Below are 19,401 nucleotides of genomic sequence, written 5' to 3'. Positions count from 1 at the left end.
GAAATTAAAAGTACGCTATTTTTAAGTGTTTCCGGTTTTCTCTTTTCTTTTCTTCTTCCAGTTACGGGACTGTAACAATCTCTTTTTTAATGAGGCCTAAAATGATTTTTTTTTATTCGTTTTCTATATGTTTTATCAGCAACTGAGGCGATGGAAATTATTCTCAAGGTAGTATTATCCTCAAAAATAATGACTTGTTTGTCCATGTTGAATGTACGATAAATATAATCAACAACTGGGTTGGTGGAACTTTAGAAGCATGTGGTGAGATTGCCTCACTGAGACTAGATGTGGAGAAGATTACTCAAAATGAGCTGCACATATTTCTCAAATTGGAGAAGAGTTCTGCAAAATGCTAGAAGTCGGTTAGGTTTTAAAACGAATTTCTGCGTCACACCCACGATTCACAAAGGTAATTTGTTCAGTTTATTGGATTACTCTAGATGCGATCAATTGAGAGTGTTCGTGCTGTGAGTATGTGAAATAATGAAAAAAAATACAAACGTACAGATAATCCATGAGAAAGTGAGTAAGTGATGTACCTCACACTCTTGGTTGTAGAAGATATGATTAATAGGATTGATTTTCACCCAGCAGGAACTATTGAAGCACAGCAAGAGCAGATAAAAGCGTAGCACTGCATTCCGAAAAAGAGAGGCAAACAACAGAGACAATATTACCATATTCAAAATTCCTTAGCGTGGAAATAGTACAAGCTTTATTGAACGCCCGAAGGTGCCTGGAGGTGATCAATGTGACCACCAAATCAATGAATTGAATGAAAGATACATGGAGGATGATGAAGAGCACCTACTTTACTCGCTAGATTTAATTCTCTAGAATGGTAAATGTTTCCGGCAGTGCATTTACGGAACGCACAACTCCAAAAGAAAAAGGGAGAACTCATGCCGGTCAAACATTAGATGATCTGAATTTAAAAGATGAAAGCAGCGGCAACTCCCATGCAGACAACGGCAATGCTTGAGGCCACATTCCTGGCAGCGCTAGACTCAGCTGGGCTGGGTCCGGGGGAGGAGGCAACGGGACCCTCGGAAGAAGCGGGAGCATCGACAGGAGACTCCACAGGGCTGGACTCCGGGGATTCAACTGCAGCAACACCAGCATGAAATGCCATCAGCTTCTCAAATGCAGGAAAAAGAGGTCGCATTCACAAAAACAAGTATTCAAAACAAGCTTGTGACATACACAAGAGTCAGCAACTGATTTCAAGTCAAAAGAGCGAGATCTAACCTGGTGGTGACATGGGAGTCGACGAGGAAGGTGCCATCTCAGGAGCCATGGGCGAGCTTTCGGGGGAGTATTCGGGAGAGTACATGGGTGCAGAATGAGGAGCATACTGGGGGGCGTACATCGGGGCACCAGAAGGAGCCATTTCGGGTCCCATCATCTGACCATGGGATTGAACGAACACTGAAGCGAAGAGGGCAACAAGGCACAAAGCCGACACCATGGTGTTTTGACGGGCAGAGACGGCCATCGCGAATCTGAAATCCTTAAATCTAACAAACGTAGACTGATCGACGAAAGCAGAATGGTCAACAAATGCAGAAAGTTCAACAATCACAGTGTTCACGAACACTGCAGCTCTAGCTGACAACAAAGCGATACACTCAATCTCGACTTAGTGGTATTCTAGACTTGAAAGCCGAGATATATCACTAGAGCTGATTGAGAGGACTGATCCCAGAGCAGTGCTTGTGAAAGAGCAGTGCAGACTATGAGGAATTCGACCTCTTATGAAGGTTCGTCAAGACGCGGGAGGTGCAAACTGGAGTCGTTCAAAGCAGGTGGCTTGGGTCCTAAGATTCCGAACCTAACAGGGTGAAGCGGCGCAGGGAACGCGGCGTTTAGGCGCTAGATCCAGGTGTGCCACCCCATGTTCAGGTAACTCAAACACACTACAGACCACGGAATCGGTGCCGCTGAAAGGGCTCTAATACATAATGCAGGCTTTGTCATGTCCGAAAAATACATACAACACAGCGCACCGCAGCTGGGCACACACATGGAGCCCTGGATCCAGGAACCCTGGCAGTGATGGGGCCCCTGCTCCCTGCCGATCTACGCGGACCTCGCCGATTCTAAGCCCCACGCTGCACTTCGATGTTTTTATCATTGTTGTTGTTGATATATGTATCGCACCTCTCAAAACCCCGTTCGCCTGCATGTAGACATTCATTCCATGGTCGCTGCATTTGTCGCCATGGGTGGTGGTGTATCTTGCCACCACTTTCCTAGTCTTGGTTCCACAACCATGTATAGTTTTATTGCTTATAAGTGAATGTCTACATAAAGAAACATTAAATCAATCCACCATATAAATTTCACAATTCTATTTATTATATATACATACATATATTAGAAACTATAGATATGTTCAAGCATTATGCTTGAACAACTAACAAATTTGGTATTTTTTAGGTTACTAAGGTCCTACAGTAGTGACGAGGCTTTTATTATTTCAAACTAGTTCCTAGCATGTTGATGCTTCAAATAGAGCAACACATTGACTTAGCTACTATTGCATCAAGGTTCTACAAAATTAAACCTAATTCTTTTGTAATAGAGACTTTTCCAATCTATATAGCTTAATTGTTAATTCAAGTAAAGAACTTTAGACATCATCTTTTGAGTGGCATGGTAATGTACGGTATGTATTGTTTATAAGAATGAAAACAAGTTCAAGTGTTTGTAGTGCCATTGTATAAATACATCAAACATCTTAGAATATATTTACTACACTAAAGTTTTTAACTTTTTTGTTTTATTTCCTTAAAGTGGTCTCACATTATAACAATCATATGATTTTTGTAATATATTGAATTAGATAAATATTTCATGGATATATACATTTATTCCAATATTTACTTATATAATTAGGTAGAAATAGGTAAATATAGATTAATTTCATAAAGTCTTTTAGATAAGCTTTTTAGAAGCTTTATAGACGTGGTTTTGACTTTAGATGTGTTTGTGGGTTAGAAACTTGGCCAACAAGTTAATCATGTCTTAGTAGCTTGTGGAATAAGATAACTCTATGCAATAGCTTGTGGAACAAGCTAATTATGTGGTGCATACATAAATAACTTGCCTTGCAAGTTAAAACATGTGGCTAGCAAAATCAACACATATTCGAGGTCTTATAGAATATCACCATGTAGCTCCTAATTAGAGAGTATATATGGAGGCAAGAGTGAAGCCTTCTTCACTCTTGTCAACATATTTCTAATCATTAGTTTTATTTCAAGACTTTCTAGTCCTTTTTTTTTTGGCAATAGCTATTTTAGTTCAATATTATGCCATTTTTGAATGACTTTCTTGTTCCTTTCAGTGACATAAGAGTGTATTGAGGATTTCTTTTTTTAAGATTCATATCTTTGATAGTTTAATAAGATTGCTAACTTATTGTTTTTATCTTATTTTAGAAGTAAGTGAATTACTTTATTTATGCTGTTGTATTTTGAAGGTTGCGGATAATCCATCTTTAAAGAAACAATTTTATTTTTTAACATTGATTTTTACCTTAAAAGAGAGTGGATTATCCCTCTTCATGGAAATTATCATTTCACATTAAAGGTTGCAGATTATACTCCTTTAATTTAACTTTTTGAATTTTTTTAAAAGTTGTTTATAGAAAGAAAGATTATAGATGCTACTCTCAACAAAAGTAAATAGATTTGCAACTATTGTAGATCTTCTTAAGCTTATCAATATTCTAAGAGTAGAAACTCATGTATTTTCAATGTAAATCATGGAGGTACTATTCCTATGTCTATAGAAGAAGTTCAAAGTCTATGTCAATAAGTTGTGCAGTTGAAGGAAGCAATTAGATCAACTTCACAACCAAATCTAGGAAGTTTTGTTTCTACAAGTGCGATGGGAACCAAGATTAGTATGCCCAAGAAGTTTGATGGAACAAAATCATAATTTTGAAGATTTTTGTAATAAATCAAGCTCTATCAAAAGTTGCATTCCTTTCAATATCTTGATGGATATACTTAAGTTAGATTTATAAGTACACTTCTATTTAAAAGTGCTCTCTCTTGATTTGCACCTTTGATAGAAAAGAATTTGTGACTTCTTTATGATTTACATTCATTTCTAGAAGTATTTACAACCACATTTTGAGAAAGTAATTAAGAAAGAATAGCGGAGACTAAGCTCTTATTTTTATGACAAGAATCATAGTCAACCACCATATGTGATGCTGAATTCTAAAACCTCGCTTATAATGTGGACTGAAATCACAAAGTCCTTATTAATCAATTTTAGTATAGGTTGAAGGACAATGTCAAAGATTTGTTATTGACAATATCAAAGACAGAATCTTTGGACTAATTTATTGCTTAAGCCATTGCATGTGACAATATATTATTTAAAAAAATATCAAGAATAAAGACTTGATTAGAAAGAAACAAGTCAAATAATAATAGCATCTCTTAAGTTATTTGAAACTTATTCATCATGGTCAAAACTAATACAAATTGATATAGTACATTTTAAATTCCTCACATAGCAAGTAAAAACTAGACATTGTCAAAAAGATTTTTGCTTATATTATAGAGAAGCTAGGCATATTGCTCAATATTATTCAAAAAAGCAACGCAATTACAAAATGAGAAGCACAATTACTAAAGAAGATAATGTATTGGAAAATAAATTACTCTAGCTACAATAGGAACCATATGGCTGGAATCATGTACAACATCTAGTAAAGATCTTATTCTTTCCTCAGATCCCTCACCTTATTTTACAATAGAAGTTTGTTTAAGACCAAAAAATCAAAAAGTCTTAGCCTTGTTGGATTCAAGAGCCTTACTCTGTTTTATAGATGAAGACTTTATCAAAAAATAAGATATATACTTATAATAGTAATAGATGGACATTCATTGTCTTCTAAAGATGTTACATATGAAATTATTCTTATAGAAGTAAAAACTAGTGGTGACAATAGTTTAATAATATTTAATATGGTTAAATTTCTTTCTAATCCAATTATTTTAGGATTATTGTTGTTAGAAAGATATAACCCTCAAATAGACTAGATTTCTTGCAATCTTGATTTTTTCCATTATTTAGCCTAAGGTCCTACTAGGTAAGTAGAAATCCATAAGTCTAGTACATCTAAACTATTATTGATATGTACAAGAGCTTTTATGCATGCCGCAAATGAAGGGCTATCTTTTGCTATATATGCCATGCCTATTACTAATGGTGAGAAGATATTGAGTAGTATTCCTAGCTAATATCAATATTTCTAAAATATTTTTGAAAAGAAGAACGTAAATATTTTTTTAGAACATCGTCTTTATGATTGTTCTATCGATCTTCAAGAAAGAAGTCAACCACTATTTGGACCAATCTATAGCCTATGACAAAATGAGTTGGCTGCATTGAAAAAATATACATTAATGAGAACTTGGCTAAGAACTTTATACACCATTTTAAATCTCCAATTGAGGCTCATATCTTATTTCTAAAGAAAAAAGATGGATCTCTGTAGATATGTCGGGACTATCAAGGACTTAAGAAGATCACCATTAAAAATAGGTATCCTCTATCCTTGATTTTAGGACTTCTTGATCAATTAAATGAAACAAAGATCTATACAAAAATAGATCTACAAGGAACATGTAATTTAATCTGCATCAAAGAAGGAGATGAATAGAAGACTACTTTCTGAACTAAGTATGGATATTTTGGATATAATGTCATGCCTTTTGGACTCACGAATACACCAACCACTTTTCAATATTTAATGAATGATGTCTTTTGTGAGTTTCTTGATGATTTTGTTATCTATTATTTTAACAAAATTTTAATCTATTCTAAGAATAAAAAAGATTATGAATTTCATATTTGTCATGTGTTACAAAAATTAAGAAATACATGATTATATGCAAAGATGGAAAAGTGTGTATTCCACACTACTCAAGTTGATTTTTTGGAATATATCATTTCTAATAAAGGCCTTATGATGGATCCAAAGAAGATCCAAATTATTATACATTAGAAGGTATCAAAAATAGTAAGAGATGTGCAATGCTTTTTAAACTTTGCCAATTATTACCAAATCTTTATCAAGAACATTTTTTAGATTGCAGCTTTACTTACATGTTTGACTTGTAAAGACAAACTTGAGTGGAACCAAGAAGCAGAAACATTATTTGTTGCTTTGAAGAAAAAATTTACTTTTGCACCAACTTTATATTATATTAACTTTTTTAAGATATTTTTTATAGAAATAGATACATCAAATTTTGCCTTGAGTGCATTATTGTTACAAATGGGAATAGATGACAAATTCCATCTAATAGCTTTTTATTCCAGGAAATTTTTAGCAACTGAGATTAATTATGAGATCCATGACAAAGAACTTCTTGTAATTATTGATTTATTTCAAGAATGGCATCATTATCTAGAAGATGCTTCAAGTCTAGTCATAATATATACATATCACAAGAACCTTGAGTGTTTCATATTCGCACATATTTTGAATTATTACCAAGCTTGTTGGAATATATTATTATCAAGATTTGATTTCAAGATCACATATTGACCTAAAAAATAACAAGGTTTATTACATGCTATTTTTAGATATTCTTATCTTACATCAAAAGAAAGAGACGTATCTTTTGATCAACAAAGAATAATCTTCTTGAAGTTAGAGCAATTTTAACTTCGAGCAATAAAATCAACATTGACTATTGATTTGATCTTTGTCAAATAAATTCAATCAAGTATGTCTTTTGATCTTCTTATTCATGATATCAAGAATCTTTCTTCTAAATCTCATGATATTTCAAAGTTTGAGTTTAAAAAAAATCTACTTTATTTCAAAGGATGTTTATATGTTCTAAAAGAAAAAAAACATTTATGTGTTCTTTAAGCACGTCCTGACTTTCTAACAATAGGATATTTTGGATACGATAAGATTTTAGAACTTATATCTAAAGATTTTTGGTGGCTACGAATGAGGAAGGTATTAAAAGACTTTGTCCAGACATGTGACATTTGTTCAAGATCAAAAACTCTTTATCATCGATCCTATGGACTTTTTCAACCATTGCATATACTTGAATAACCATGGTCTTCCATTTCTATGGATTTTATTATAGATCTTCTAAGTTTAAGTTCATATGACTCTATATTTGTAATCATAGATCACTTCACCAAAATGGCATACTTTGTACCATATACAAAATCTATTTTAGATCAAGGAATAGCTAAGCTTTTCATCGATAATATCTATTGCTATCATAGATTACCAAAAGATATTATATTGGATAAGAAGACTCAATTTATATCAAGATTTTAGAAAATCCTATTTGAGATTCTAAAGGTGGATATAAAGCTTTCTTTAATTTTTCATCTTCAAACTCATGGACAAATGAAATAGGTGAATCGAGTTCTAGAGTAGTATTTGAGATGTACTATCAATTATCATGAAGATGATTGAACAATTCTTTTGCTATTGGTAGAGTTTGTATATAATAATTTGGTATATTTTTCTACTCAACAAACACTTTTTTTTACCAATTATGGTTATCATTCATGACTTGATACTTTTGACTTTTCAAAAGTTGATAATCTTATAGATGAAGATTTAGCAAATTATTTGTGAGAGCTACATACAAAAATAAAGAAACAATTAAAAGAAGCTTAAGAATGACAAAAGATCAATGTGGATGCTTATTGCAAGGAACAATCATAATTCAATGTAGGTGACAAGCTATGGTTATTTTGTCACAATATCAAGACTACTTGTCATTGTATTAAGTTGGACTATCATATGTTGGGATCTTTTTCTATTTGTGAATAAATCAATTTAGTTGCTTATTAATTATATCTATTGGAATCTATGAAGATCCATCTTATATTTTATATGTCTCTTGTTGAGCCATATAAGACAGTGGATATTTTGGAAAAAAGACAAATGCCACCTCTTCTTATAAAAGTGGATAATGATCAAAAGTTTGAGGTAGAAGAAATCTTAGATTCAATGTAATATCAAAATAGATTAAAATAACTTGTTCATTTATGCAAATATGGTATTAGTGAATGCACATAGGAGCAAACAAAGAATCTTGAAAATGCAACAAAGAAGGTTGAGGTCTTTCATTGACGACATCCATCAAAACCAAGATAAAGAATTATAAGATCCATAAAAGATGATAACTGCTCCTTGTAGAACTTGTCTCTAGAAGGAAAAGTTATTGTCATTGACATATATATTTATTATAATAATTATTTATATTATTAGATATAAGTAGATAATTATAGATTAATTTCATAAAATCTTCTAGAGTAGCTTTCTAAAAGCTTCATAGAAGTAGTTTTGACTTAGATGTGTTTATAGGTTAGAAACTTAGCCAACAAGTTAACCATATTTTGGTAGCATGTGGAACAAGTAAACTTCATGTAATAGCTTGTGGAACAAGCAAATTATGCGGTGCATACATAGATAACTTGCCTTGCAAATTAAGACATGTGGCTAACAAAGTCAATGCATATTGGAGTTCGTGTAGAATATTGCCATATGGCTCCTAGTTAGAGAATATATATATAGAGGCAAGAGAGAAGAATTCTTCACTCTTTTCAACACCTTTCTAGTCCTTAGTCTTATTTCAAGACTTTTTAGTCTTTTTGTTTTTGGCAATAGCCATTCTAGTTCAATATTATATCATCTTTGAGTGACTTTCTACTTCCTTTCAATGATACAAGAGTGTATTAAGGATTTTTTTTCAAGATTCATGTCCTTGACAAAATATCACATATTTTAAAGAATAAATTTTCTTAGAGTTTTTTTTAAAAGTGTATAGTCTTATTTTTTGAGTAAAATTTGTAATACAAGATCTACTTGTTTTTTCTACCTTGAAAAAATATGTCTACATTCTTTTGATTCCAAATACAAAGACTTTTTTAATAATATTTATATAGAATAATCAAATATGATTATAATGAACTTATATGGATTTACATATAGTCTAAATTTTAATTTTATCAACCTAACTTTACAAATGCTTGCAAAAAAAGTAATCTTAAATATTAAAGAAAATCTTGAATTAACTCCAACAAAAATTCTTTCAACTTAAAGTGAGCTCTTTTTTTATATAATTAGTTTTAATTCTCATAGTAAGATAATATTATTTATTCATATAACAACAAAAGACTTCTTGTAATCCTTAGCCTTAGTATTGTTGAAATAATCAATAAGCACCAACACAACCTAGTATTTTTCTTTTAATTCATTATAATAAATTTCAAATGCTTATATGTTAAGTGAATAAACAATCCTTTGCCAAATTTTTTCATATTCTTCAAAATATTTTTTAATATCAAAATACTTTTTACACTATATAAACACATTTTCGTTGATGTATGAAAGACAAAGAAGAAATTGCAAGGTGAAAAAAAACTCTTCCAAGTTCATGGATCAAACCAACCTTGTAATATTTTTCTATTATGATTAGTTTTTTTTTTAAAACAAAATTTAAGCTAATTATTCCAAAATCCATGCATAATATGTTTTTTTTATTAATAATTATTAATCTTTAATATTTTTTTATAAAATATAATATCAATAATATATTAAAATTTATATCCTTTAATATTAAAAATATAATAAATATAGTATAAAACTTGTCATACCAACAAAGTAATACATTGGTATTTCATGTATATTTTTTTTGTATATACAATTAACTATAAGACAATATGGATATCTCTTTCCTTGCTCAATGCAATTTGGATGGATAACTAATAAATGTGTCACCTTATTAAAAATATTATATAAATCATTGAAGTCATATCCATCTTTGTAAAAAATATCTATGATAAAAAAATTGAAATTAAGCTTGCTTCTTACCTTTGTATATAGATATTTATTTTTTTATAGATTAATTTTTCCTAATTCCATGCAAGCTCATATTTTCCATTTGTAATGTGGTCAAAATATATTTTTAAGCTACTCAAAAATCAAGCATCAACGCAATAAATGCATACTCAATAGTCTGAAGTTAGTGAACATTTAAATTGTTATTATTGTCTAAAGACTTATGATTATATTTGTTGTTATATAATATGATATATTAAAAATTATTAATCTTTAATAATTTTTATAAAACTAATAAATCAATCCAATTAAGTATATAGTACTATTTCAATAATGTGTTAAGTTATTTTATTTTTTCAAGGACATGAATCACAAACAATAAAAATGTCAATATATTCTTATATTATTCAAAAAGAATAGATATTTACTGAAAAATGGTATACTATTAAAACTAGAGTGGCTATTTTTAAAGACAAGAAGACTAAACACTCTTGAAATAAGATTAAGAATAAAAAAGGCATTGAAAAAAATGAGAAAGACCTCATTCTTACCTTTATATATACTATTTAATTACGAGTTACATTGTCATGATGTGGATTATTTAGTAATTAAATGATAGAAATTCATGTATATTATGCCTACTTTAAGTATATAATTACATTGATGTTAGTATGATGTTCTTTTAGTTTATATATTTATTTTTTTAAATAGAAGACTAGCTATTAAATTGATAATTAGGAAGATTTGGTGGTAAGGAATAAGACCAAGATTGGATGGACTATATGTAGTGGCATTGAATTATATTTGTATTTTTAAATTTAAAATATAGTTATAAAATTTTAAAAAATTATGATATTTATTTTGAGAGATATGCAAAAACTAATAATAATCAAGCATAGGAATGTGAAGAAAGAGTAATGACCAAGAAGTTAATTTAAAGTATTTTTTTAAAAAAATCATTTAAGTAATCAATCACTTATATATATATAATCAAAAGTTTTAAATCATTCCATTAATTTTTCATTGAATTATACAAGTTCAATAGGAGATAGGTTAGATTAGGTACAAGTGAAGGATTTATGTGACAACTCAATACAAATAAGTGCTAAGAGGAGGATAGAAATTAATATATATAAGCAATAAAGCTTCCTACATCATAAAACTTTGTACTTTTTTGAAGCAACAATAAATTTTTCAACAATGTAACAATGTTTAGTAAGACCTCTGATATATGTCTAATTTGTAAGAATAGTTTTTTATGTGCGGTTGTCACGAATTTAGAATACTGACTAGAAGTCTAAATAAGAAGCTCAAGAAGAATCAACAAGAACTAGATTAATCAGATGAATACAAGAACAATACTAGAGAGGTGAGTTAGAGCTCCAAGAGGTGTGTTGTCGAGACTGAGGATCCCCTCAGTCTCGGCTCTTATATATACTACAAGTTAGGAAACTTCTTAAGTAGCTTCCACAAACTAGGAAGCTTCTCATGTACCTGCCACAAACTAGGAAGCTTGTCAAATAGCTTCTACAAACTAGGAAGCTTTTCAAGCAACTTCTACGAGTTAGGAAGCTTCTCAAGCAGCTTTCACGAGCTTGAAAACTTCTCAAGTAGCTTCTACAAACTACAAAGCTTCTCTAGAACCTTCTAGAATCTTCTACAACTCCCTAGTGTATGTCCTTGATATCACCTCCCTTTTTAGCTTCAAGGTCTCCAAGAAATACTTCTACTGCGAGTCAGTACCAACGTAAGAAGTTGAATTTTTTTTGTATGGTGTCTGCAATATACTCCAATTGTTGTTCACGCAGCAAGTAGTTCATTGGTCCTTATAACCAATGAGAGTGTCATACACCTTTGATTTCCAACCAGGCATGAGCTTCTGTGTCTTCATTGTAAAAATGTCTTGCAAACACTCCTTCGGGAAGATCACCATAGGCAAGTTCTACTTCAAACACAATCACTAGCAACATATTACTAGATATCCTCCATCGCCTTTGTGGTACAGGCTATTCTACATCTTGGGGTCGTCTTTGTAAGATAATTAGTTGAGAGGATATGACTGGTATGGTATCTATCTCTTGGCTATCCATATGAGACCGAAAAAATAAGTACTACACATGGAAAAATGGGCTCAAGATACAGATTTATAATCTCTAACTCTGTCTTTTAGAAGTTCCTTCTCCCCCTTCTTTATAAGGTCGAGGATTAAGAGGCTTCAAAGAGAAGGGACTTCACTAAAAACTTTCATCGAAAGGGCTTAAGTTTTGAAGGATAGCGTCTATGAAACTCCTGTATTTTTTGCAACATATTGATAAGATTTTCAACTGGTTCCCATATATGCTCATTGATATCATAACCACTCCAATGCATTAGGTACTTCAATTTTTCCCACTTACGCCGTAAATCTAGTACCTTTTCTACGTCGTATTCTTTGTGGTTCTCAATTTTAATACTAGGTGGCGGACATTGCACTCTTCCAACAAAAGACGACTCTCGATAAGGCTCCAATAAAGAAACATGAAAGCCTAGGTGTATCTTCATAGCAGCCGGTAATTCCAAACGGTACGCCATTGGATTGATTTGCTTTTGGATGACAAATAATCTCAATCTCTAGTAGTCCAATTTATCACATGGCGACTTGGTTTTGATATTTTATCAAAGCAGCCATATTTTATTTCCAATTTTGAAAGTAGGTGCTTGATTCCAAAATTTATCTATAGACGTTTTGTAAGCTTTTTGGATAGTTTGTAATTGAAGCTTCAACGTAGTTTGAAGCTTCGATAGTTGTTTCACAAATCCTTGAGTTGTTGGATTGTTATTGATTGACGGACTCAACAAATCAAGCTTTGGATGATATCCATAGTTGAAAAAGAATGGTGTTTGTTGAGTCGATTAACAATAGATATGCAGTCCAATCATCTTGCTGATAGTTGATACTGCATCGTAAATATTGCTCCAAAGTTTGATTCACTCATTTTGTTTGGTCGTCAGTTTGAAGATGGAAAGCCGAAGAAAGCTTGACATCCACCTTCAATATCCCAAAGAGTGATCTCCAGAACTTTGATACAAATTGGGTTCCTCGATCCGACACAATATCATCTGATAAACCATGATATCAATACATACTATCAAAGAAGAGCCTTGATGTGTCTTTGCTTGATGATATTTTCTTACAAGGGATAAAGTAAGCCATCTTTGTAAGTCGATCTACTACAACAAAGATGTTGTCAAATAAATTTGATGGGAGCAGGTCCGAAATGAAGTCTATGGAAACTGAAGACCATGGCCGACATGGAATAGGCAATAGCTGAAGAAGACTATAAAGATGATGCCGAGGGTTCTTGGATCTTGAACAAATGTCTCAGGAGAGGATAAAATCCTTGACATCCTTCCACATTTGAGGCCACCAAAAATCTCGAGAAATAAGTTCCAAGGTCTTATTGAATCCAAAATATCCCACAATTGGAAAGTCGTGTCAAGATTAGAGAATTTGGAGTCGTATTGGTCTCTTTGGAATATACAACTGCTCTTCAAAGTATAAAAGATCTCCTTCCACCTTGAACTTGTCATTATTGACAGGTTGCGTGATATCAAGGGCTAAAAAATCTCCAATAATCGTAATATATACCTGATTGAGGAAGTCAGCATCAATTGGCACTATAGCAGAGCAAAGCCTGAATTATTCCAACTTCAACAATGTTGTATACTATTGATCAAACGTTGCTTTTGCAACCTTTGGCGCTAGATACGATCTCCTTGATAATGCATCAGATAGTCCTTGTTACTTCCTATACTGATAAATAATAACTACGTCAAATTTGGATAGCAACATATTCCATTAACCTTGACAATAATTCAAAATCCAAGTCGACATAAAGTACTTCAAATTCTTGTGATCTATATATACAGTCACCATATATGCAGCTCCTTTGAGAAAGTGATGCCATTCTTCGAAAGAATCCACTATCGCAAGAAGTTCTTTATTGTGGGTCTCATAATTGATCTCGATAGCAGAAAACTTCTGAGAGTAGAACGCAACCAGATAAAGCTTCTCATCTGTACCTATTTGTAAAAGTACAACTCCCATAACAAAATCTAAAGCATCGATTTTCAAATAGAAGGCCTTTGTAAAGTCCAGATGTACTAAGATTGGAGCCATAGTAAATGCCGTCTTAAGATCTTGAAATGCTTTTTCTGCTAGAGGTCCCCATTCGAGTTTGATTTTACATGTCAACTGAATGAGCGGAGCAGCAACTTGAAAATAATTCTTGATGAAGATCCGATAAAAATTAGCAAAGCCAAGAAAGCATTGTACATCTCTAATCGTCTTTGGAACTTCTCATGATATAATTGCTTCTACCTTCTTAGGGCCCATCTTCAAGCCTTTCGTAGTTGCAATGAATCCCAAAAATTCCATCTCAGTTTGGTTAAACAAGCACTTCTCCAACTTGGTGTAAAGTCCTCACTTGTAGAGTTTTTCAAGGACTAGACGAATGTGTTTTCATGCTCTTCTACGTTATTGAAAAATATCAAAATATCATCTAGATAGATCACAACAAAATCGTCAAGGTGCTCCCAAAAGATGTCATTCATCATGTGTTGAAAGACCACCGGAACATTGGTAAGATCGAAAGGCATGACATTATATTCAAAATGGCCATACCTTGTATGAAAAGTTGTCTTCCATTTGTCTCTTTCCTTGATTCGCACGAGGTTGTAAGCTCTCCTTAGATCAATCTTTGTAAAGATCCTTGCACATCCAAGTTGCTCTAGAAGATCTAATATCTAGGGTAATGGATAACGATTTTTCTTTGTCACCTTATTCAGACCTCGGTAATCCATGCACATCCACAACGAGCCATCTTTCTTCTTCACAAATAAGATTGGTGCTTCAGCTAGTGACTTTGAATGATGAATGAAGTTCTTGGCTAGATTCTTATCAATGTACTCCTGCAACTCCACTAACTCCATTTGCGACAAATTGTAGATTGGGCCAAAAGGTGGTTGTGCTCTTTCTTGCAAGTCTATGGCACAATCACATGGTCGATGCTCCGGTAGCATGTCGGCATTCTTCTTTTGAAACATGTCTTCAAAATCCTTATATTGCTCCGATAGCATGTGGGCATTCTTCTTTTGAAATACGTCTTCAAAATTCTTATATTGCTCTAATATATTTGTTGTCGAAATCTTCTCTTTGCTAGTTTGAGTTGCATAAATGATAAACAGTGTACCTTCCTTGGACAATGTTACAAACGCTCTTGCTCCAATAAATAAGGATTTTTTGATTCAAGGTCTTCTAATAGACTTACTCTCGAAATGTTCTATGGGAAATTTCATCCTTTGTAACATCCAATCTATGAATGGGTTATGCATTTCTAATTAAGAAAGACCAAGAATAACAAGGTTTGATGGGCTTCTAATTATATTAAAAATAATATAACTACTATGGTCTTTAAATGTCACCTTTATAGGTTCTGATTCATAGGTGACACTACTAGACAATAAAGGTCGTCTATCTATTACTTCTACGTGAACGGATTTAGATTTTTGTACTAGAGGAATCTGGTGACGCTTAGCAAATTCTTCATCTAAAAAACAAGCAGATGCTCTTAAATCTAATAACACTAAGGTTTTTAGTTTTTGAGGGCTAAAAGATAGAGGAATGGTAAAGCAATGGGCAGGCTGAGCGGAAAGAAAGGAACCTGATTGTTCTTGTGGTATTGAATTGTCGAGCCGCACGTCCCTATTATGCCTGGGCATCTTCATTTTCTTGAACAAATGCACCTCTAGTCCTGACAATGCATTGATTTTGCTTCTTGGAGCAGTTTCCAGCTCTGTGGCCTTCTTCACAGCAATACCAGCATAGTCCTTCTTCCATACACCGCTTTTTTTCTTCTAGAGTTAAGGATTTGACATGTACCGCATTAATTTACATGTCTTCTACCTCTAAATGTGAATTCAGGCTGCTTGTTGACATAGTTGGAGCATGGTGAGCTGTATGTTGTCTTGAGCGTTGATCTTGGCAACGTTGAAACAGGTGATTATCGCACTTTACAGCTTGGCTAATGGCTTCATTGAACATTTGTGGATCGAAAAGAGATAATCACAAATCTTTCACATCGTCTCTCAAGTCCCAATAAAATTGACTCATCAATGCTTCATTATCCCAGTTGATGTTGCATGCTAATTATCTGAAATTTGATGCGTAGACTGAAGCGGAGTGTGCCCCTTGTCATAGCAACTGGATCTTTGTTGTAGCCCATCGCACCTTGTCATGTTTGCCAAATGCTTTCGCAAATGCCTCCAAAAAAGTTTCAAAGTTATTCAAAATTGATGATCTTTTCTCAATCAAAAGAGCAAATCATGATAGAGATTGTCCCATGAGCAAAGTTCCAACCAGTCCAACACGTGACTCCTCCATCAGATAGCGTTCAGATTGTAAAGCTGTTATCAATCTAATTTGATTGACAAAACCTCGAAACTTAGATTGCGTACCATCAAACTTGTTTGGAAGGCTAATTCGGGGCTCCTTTCGTTGTAAGACCAATGGTCCTTGTTGAACTAGAGGCAAAGCTGCTTCTCTTAGTGCTGAAGCTTGAGGCTAGTGAATCCTCGATTGTGCCATCTCCAATGCTCGATCATTATGAAGTCTTGCAATGATTCCTTCAATCTCTACAATTCTCTATGATAACGTAGCAAGAGCATGCATAATGGCATCCAACTTGGACTCCAAACTTTTAGTAATACTAATATCTTGACCTCTGGCCATTCTAAGAGAAAGAAAGAAATGACTCTATAAGAAGGCAATATTGATTTAGACGAGGATACTTTGCAACGTCTAAAACGCCTTAAAACCTTCAAGAAGAGAGATAATCCACTCTCTCTAAGAAAGATAAGACTGTAATATTATAATAGAAGAAATATCAGTTTAGAGGAGGGTAATCCGCAACCTCTAAAATGCCAACTCCTTCAAGCAGAGGAATAATCTATACTCTAACAAGATGGAACTAGCTCTGATATGAAAGATGAGTGTAGTCTCGACAAACTATCAAGAATTTAGAATACTGATTAGAAGTCTGAACAAGAAGCTCAAGAAGAATTGGTAAGAACTAGATTAATGAGATGAGTACAAGAACAATACTAGAGAGGTGTGCTAGAGCTCCAAGAGGTGGATTGTCGAGACTGAGGATCCCCTCAGTATCGGTTCTTTTATATACTACAAGCTAAGAAGCTTTTCAAGCAGCTTCCACAAGCTTGAAAACTTCTCAAGTAGCTTCTACAAACTACAAAGCTTCTTTAGAACCTTCTAGAATCTTCTACAACTTCCTAGTGTATGTCCTTGACAATGTTTCATATGGTTAATTTCTACCATAAATTACCAACATGTGTAATACATAGAAAATTATTTGGCCAAGTTTCTGACCTATCAATCACCTATGAAGATGTAAAAAGTCAAATCTATGTCTATTAAGTTTCTAAATAGCTTATCTTTAAGATAATATCAAATTTATCTACTTCTACTTAATCTTATATAATTTATTTAATTTAGATAATTATGTATGTTAATATGCCACGGATATACATATTTAATTTAATATTTATCTATATGATTAAATAGAAGTAGATAAAAGTTGATTTATTATATAATAATTTCTAGATAAGCTTCATACACTCTTCTTTGACTTAACATGTATTTATAGTTGATTGATAAGTTAGAAACTTGATCAACAAGTTAATTACGTACTAATAGTTTGTAGAACAAGGTAAATATGTAGCATATGTATAAAAAACTTACCTTGCAAGTTAAGATACTTATCTTGCAAAGTCAACAGGTATTTAAGGTCCTATAAGACATTGCTACGTAGCTCCTAGTTAAAAGTGTATATGGAAGCAAGAGTGAAGCCTTCTTCACTCTTATCAATACCATTCTAGTCTTTAGTCTTCTTTCAAGACTTTCTAGTCCTCTTGTTTTTGGCAATACCCATTCTAGTTTAATACTATATCATCTTTAAGTGATTTTTTAGTCTTTTCAAGCAACTTAAGAGTGTATTGATATTTTAGTTCTTTGAAGTTCATATCCTTGACAGTTTGGCAATAATACTAACTTATTCTTCTTGTCTTATTTTTAAGTGAGTAAATTATTCCACTTCTATTGTTGTGTTTTTAAGGTTACAAATTACCTACCTTTAAATAAACTATTTGATTTTTTAATACCAATTTTTTTCTTAAAAAAAGAAAATTATCCTTCTTTATAGAAATTTTTATTCAATATTAGAGGTTACAAATTATTTTCTTCTGATTTGACTTTTAGATTTATTAAGTTTTTTAAAATCAAAAGAAAAATTATAGATGCTAGAATTGGTGGAAGTGAGAATAGATTTGTGACTATTACAAATCTTTAAGAACTTATCAACACTGTTAGACTGAAAATTACATGCATTACTAGCGCCAACTACAAAAATACTAATCCTATGCCTATAGAAAAAAAATTGAATCTATAGCAACAAGTTGAGTAATTGAAGGAAGAAAATCTAAGAAGTTTTTCTTCTATAAGTACGATGGAGATACAGATTAGTATACTTTATAAGTTTAATGGAACAAGATCAAAATTTTAAGGATTTTTGCAATAAGTCAAGTTCTATCTAAAGTTGCATATTTTTTAATATCCTAATAGATTTGCTTAAGTTGGATTCATATATAGAATTTTATTTTGAAGTGCTCTCTCTTGATTTATATTATAAATAAAAAAATATTCATGACTCTTATATGATTTAAATTCATTCTTAAAACTGTTTATAGCTACATTTGAAAAAAGTAATTAAGAAAGAATAGTCAAAATGAAGCTCTTATCTTTATGAAAAAGATTATGCTCAACTATCATATATGCTCTTTAATTCCAAAACCTTGCTTGCAACATAGGCTAGAATGAAAAAGCCTTCATCAATCAATTTTGATATAGGTTGAGGAATAATATCAAAGATTTGTTATTGATAATATCAAAAGTAGAATCTTTGAAATAATTTATTGCTCAAACTGTTGCATGCAACAATTGATTATTTGAAAGGTATCAAGAATAAAGACTTGACTAAAGAAGAATAAGCCTAGTAATGATAATAGTTTTCAAAGCCTTATTTATCATTTACGAAACTAATACAAATTATTATGATACATTTTAAATCCCTCATTAAGCAAGAAAAGACTCAACATCATCAAGAAGATTTATGCTTATATTGTAGAAAAGCTAAACACACTGCTCAACTTTGTTCAAAGAAAAAATACAATTACAAAATGAAAAGCACTATTATCAAAGAAATCAATGTGTTAGAAAATGAGTTTCTTCAGGTACAATAGGGATTGTGCAACTAGAATCATGTGCAACACCTAGTAAAGGTTCTATTCTTTCTTCAATTCCCTCACCTTGTTTGATAATAAGTATATATTTAGGACCTAAAAATCATAAAAAACTTTATATTATTAGATTCAAGAATCTCAACATATTTTATAAACAAAGACTTTGTAAAGAAACAAGAAATAATTTTAGTCAA

General features: G+C 32.1%; 1 protein-coding gene across 1 annotated transcript; it reads right to left on the bottom strand.

Moving 5' to 3' along the window:
- Window positions 1–695: 695 nt before the first annotated feature.
- On the bottom strand, window positions 696–1,720 carry LOC112295852 (uncharacterized). Its single transcript, XM_024547856.3, has 2 exons — window positions 1,252–1,720; window positions 696–1,107 (listed from the first exon to the last, which is right to left on the bottom strand). The coding sequence occupies exons 1-2, from the start codon at window positions 1,496–1,498 to the stop codon at window positions 935–937; spliced, it is 420 nt and encodes a 139-aa protein (XP_024403624.1). The 5' UTR covers window positions 1,499–1,720; the 3' UTR covers window positions 696–934.
- Between the last annotated feature and the right edge of the window lie 17,681 nt (window positions 1,721–19,401).

Source organism: Physcomitrium patens, chromosome 19 (assembly GCF_059467195.1).
Source record: "Physcomitrium patens ecotype Gransden chromosome 19, ASM5946719v1, whole genome shotgun sequence".
In the NCBI taxonomy this organism is placed as follows: Eukaryota; Viridiplantae; Streptophyta; class Bryopsida; order Funariales; family Funariaceae; genus Physcomitrium; species Physcomitrium patens.
The sequence above is the reverse complement of the archived record's forward strand: the minus strand, read 5'-3'. Positions and strand labels throughout refer to the sequence as shown.

What these genes read in the sequence shown, in the direction of transcription:
- LOC112295852 (XM_024547856.3), bottom strand. Translation starts at nt 1,498, where the DNA reads ATGGCCGTCTCTGCCCGTCAAAACACCATGGTGTCGGCTTTGTGCCTT. An exon ending in GACTCCCATGTCACCACCAG is followed by an intron (nt 1,108 to 1,251) that starts GTTAGATCTCGC and finishes GTGTTGCTGCAG; the next exon opens with TTGAATCCCCGGAGTCCAGC.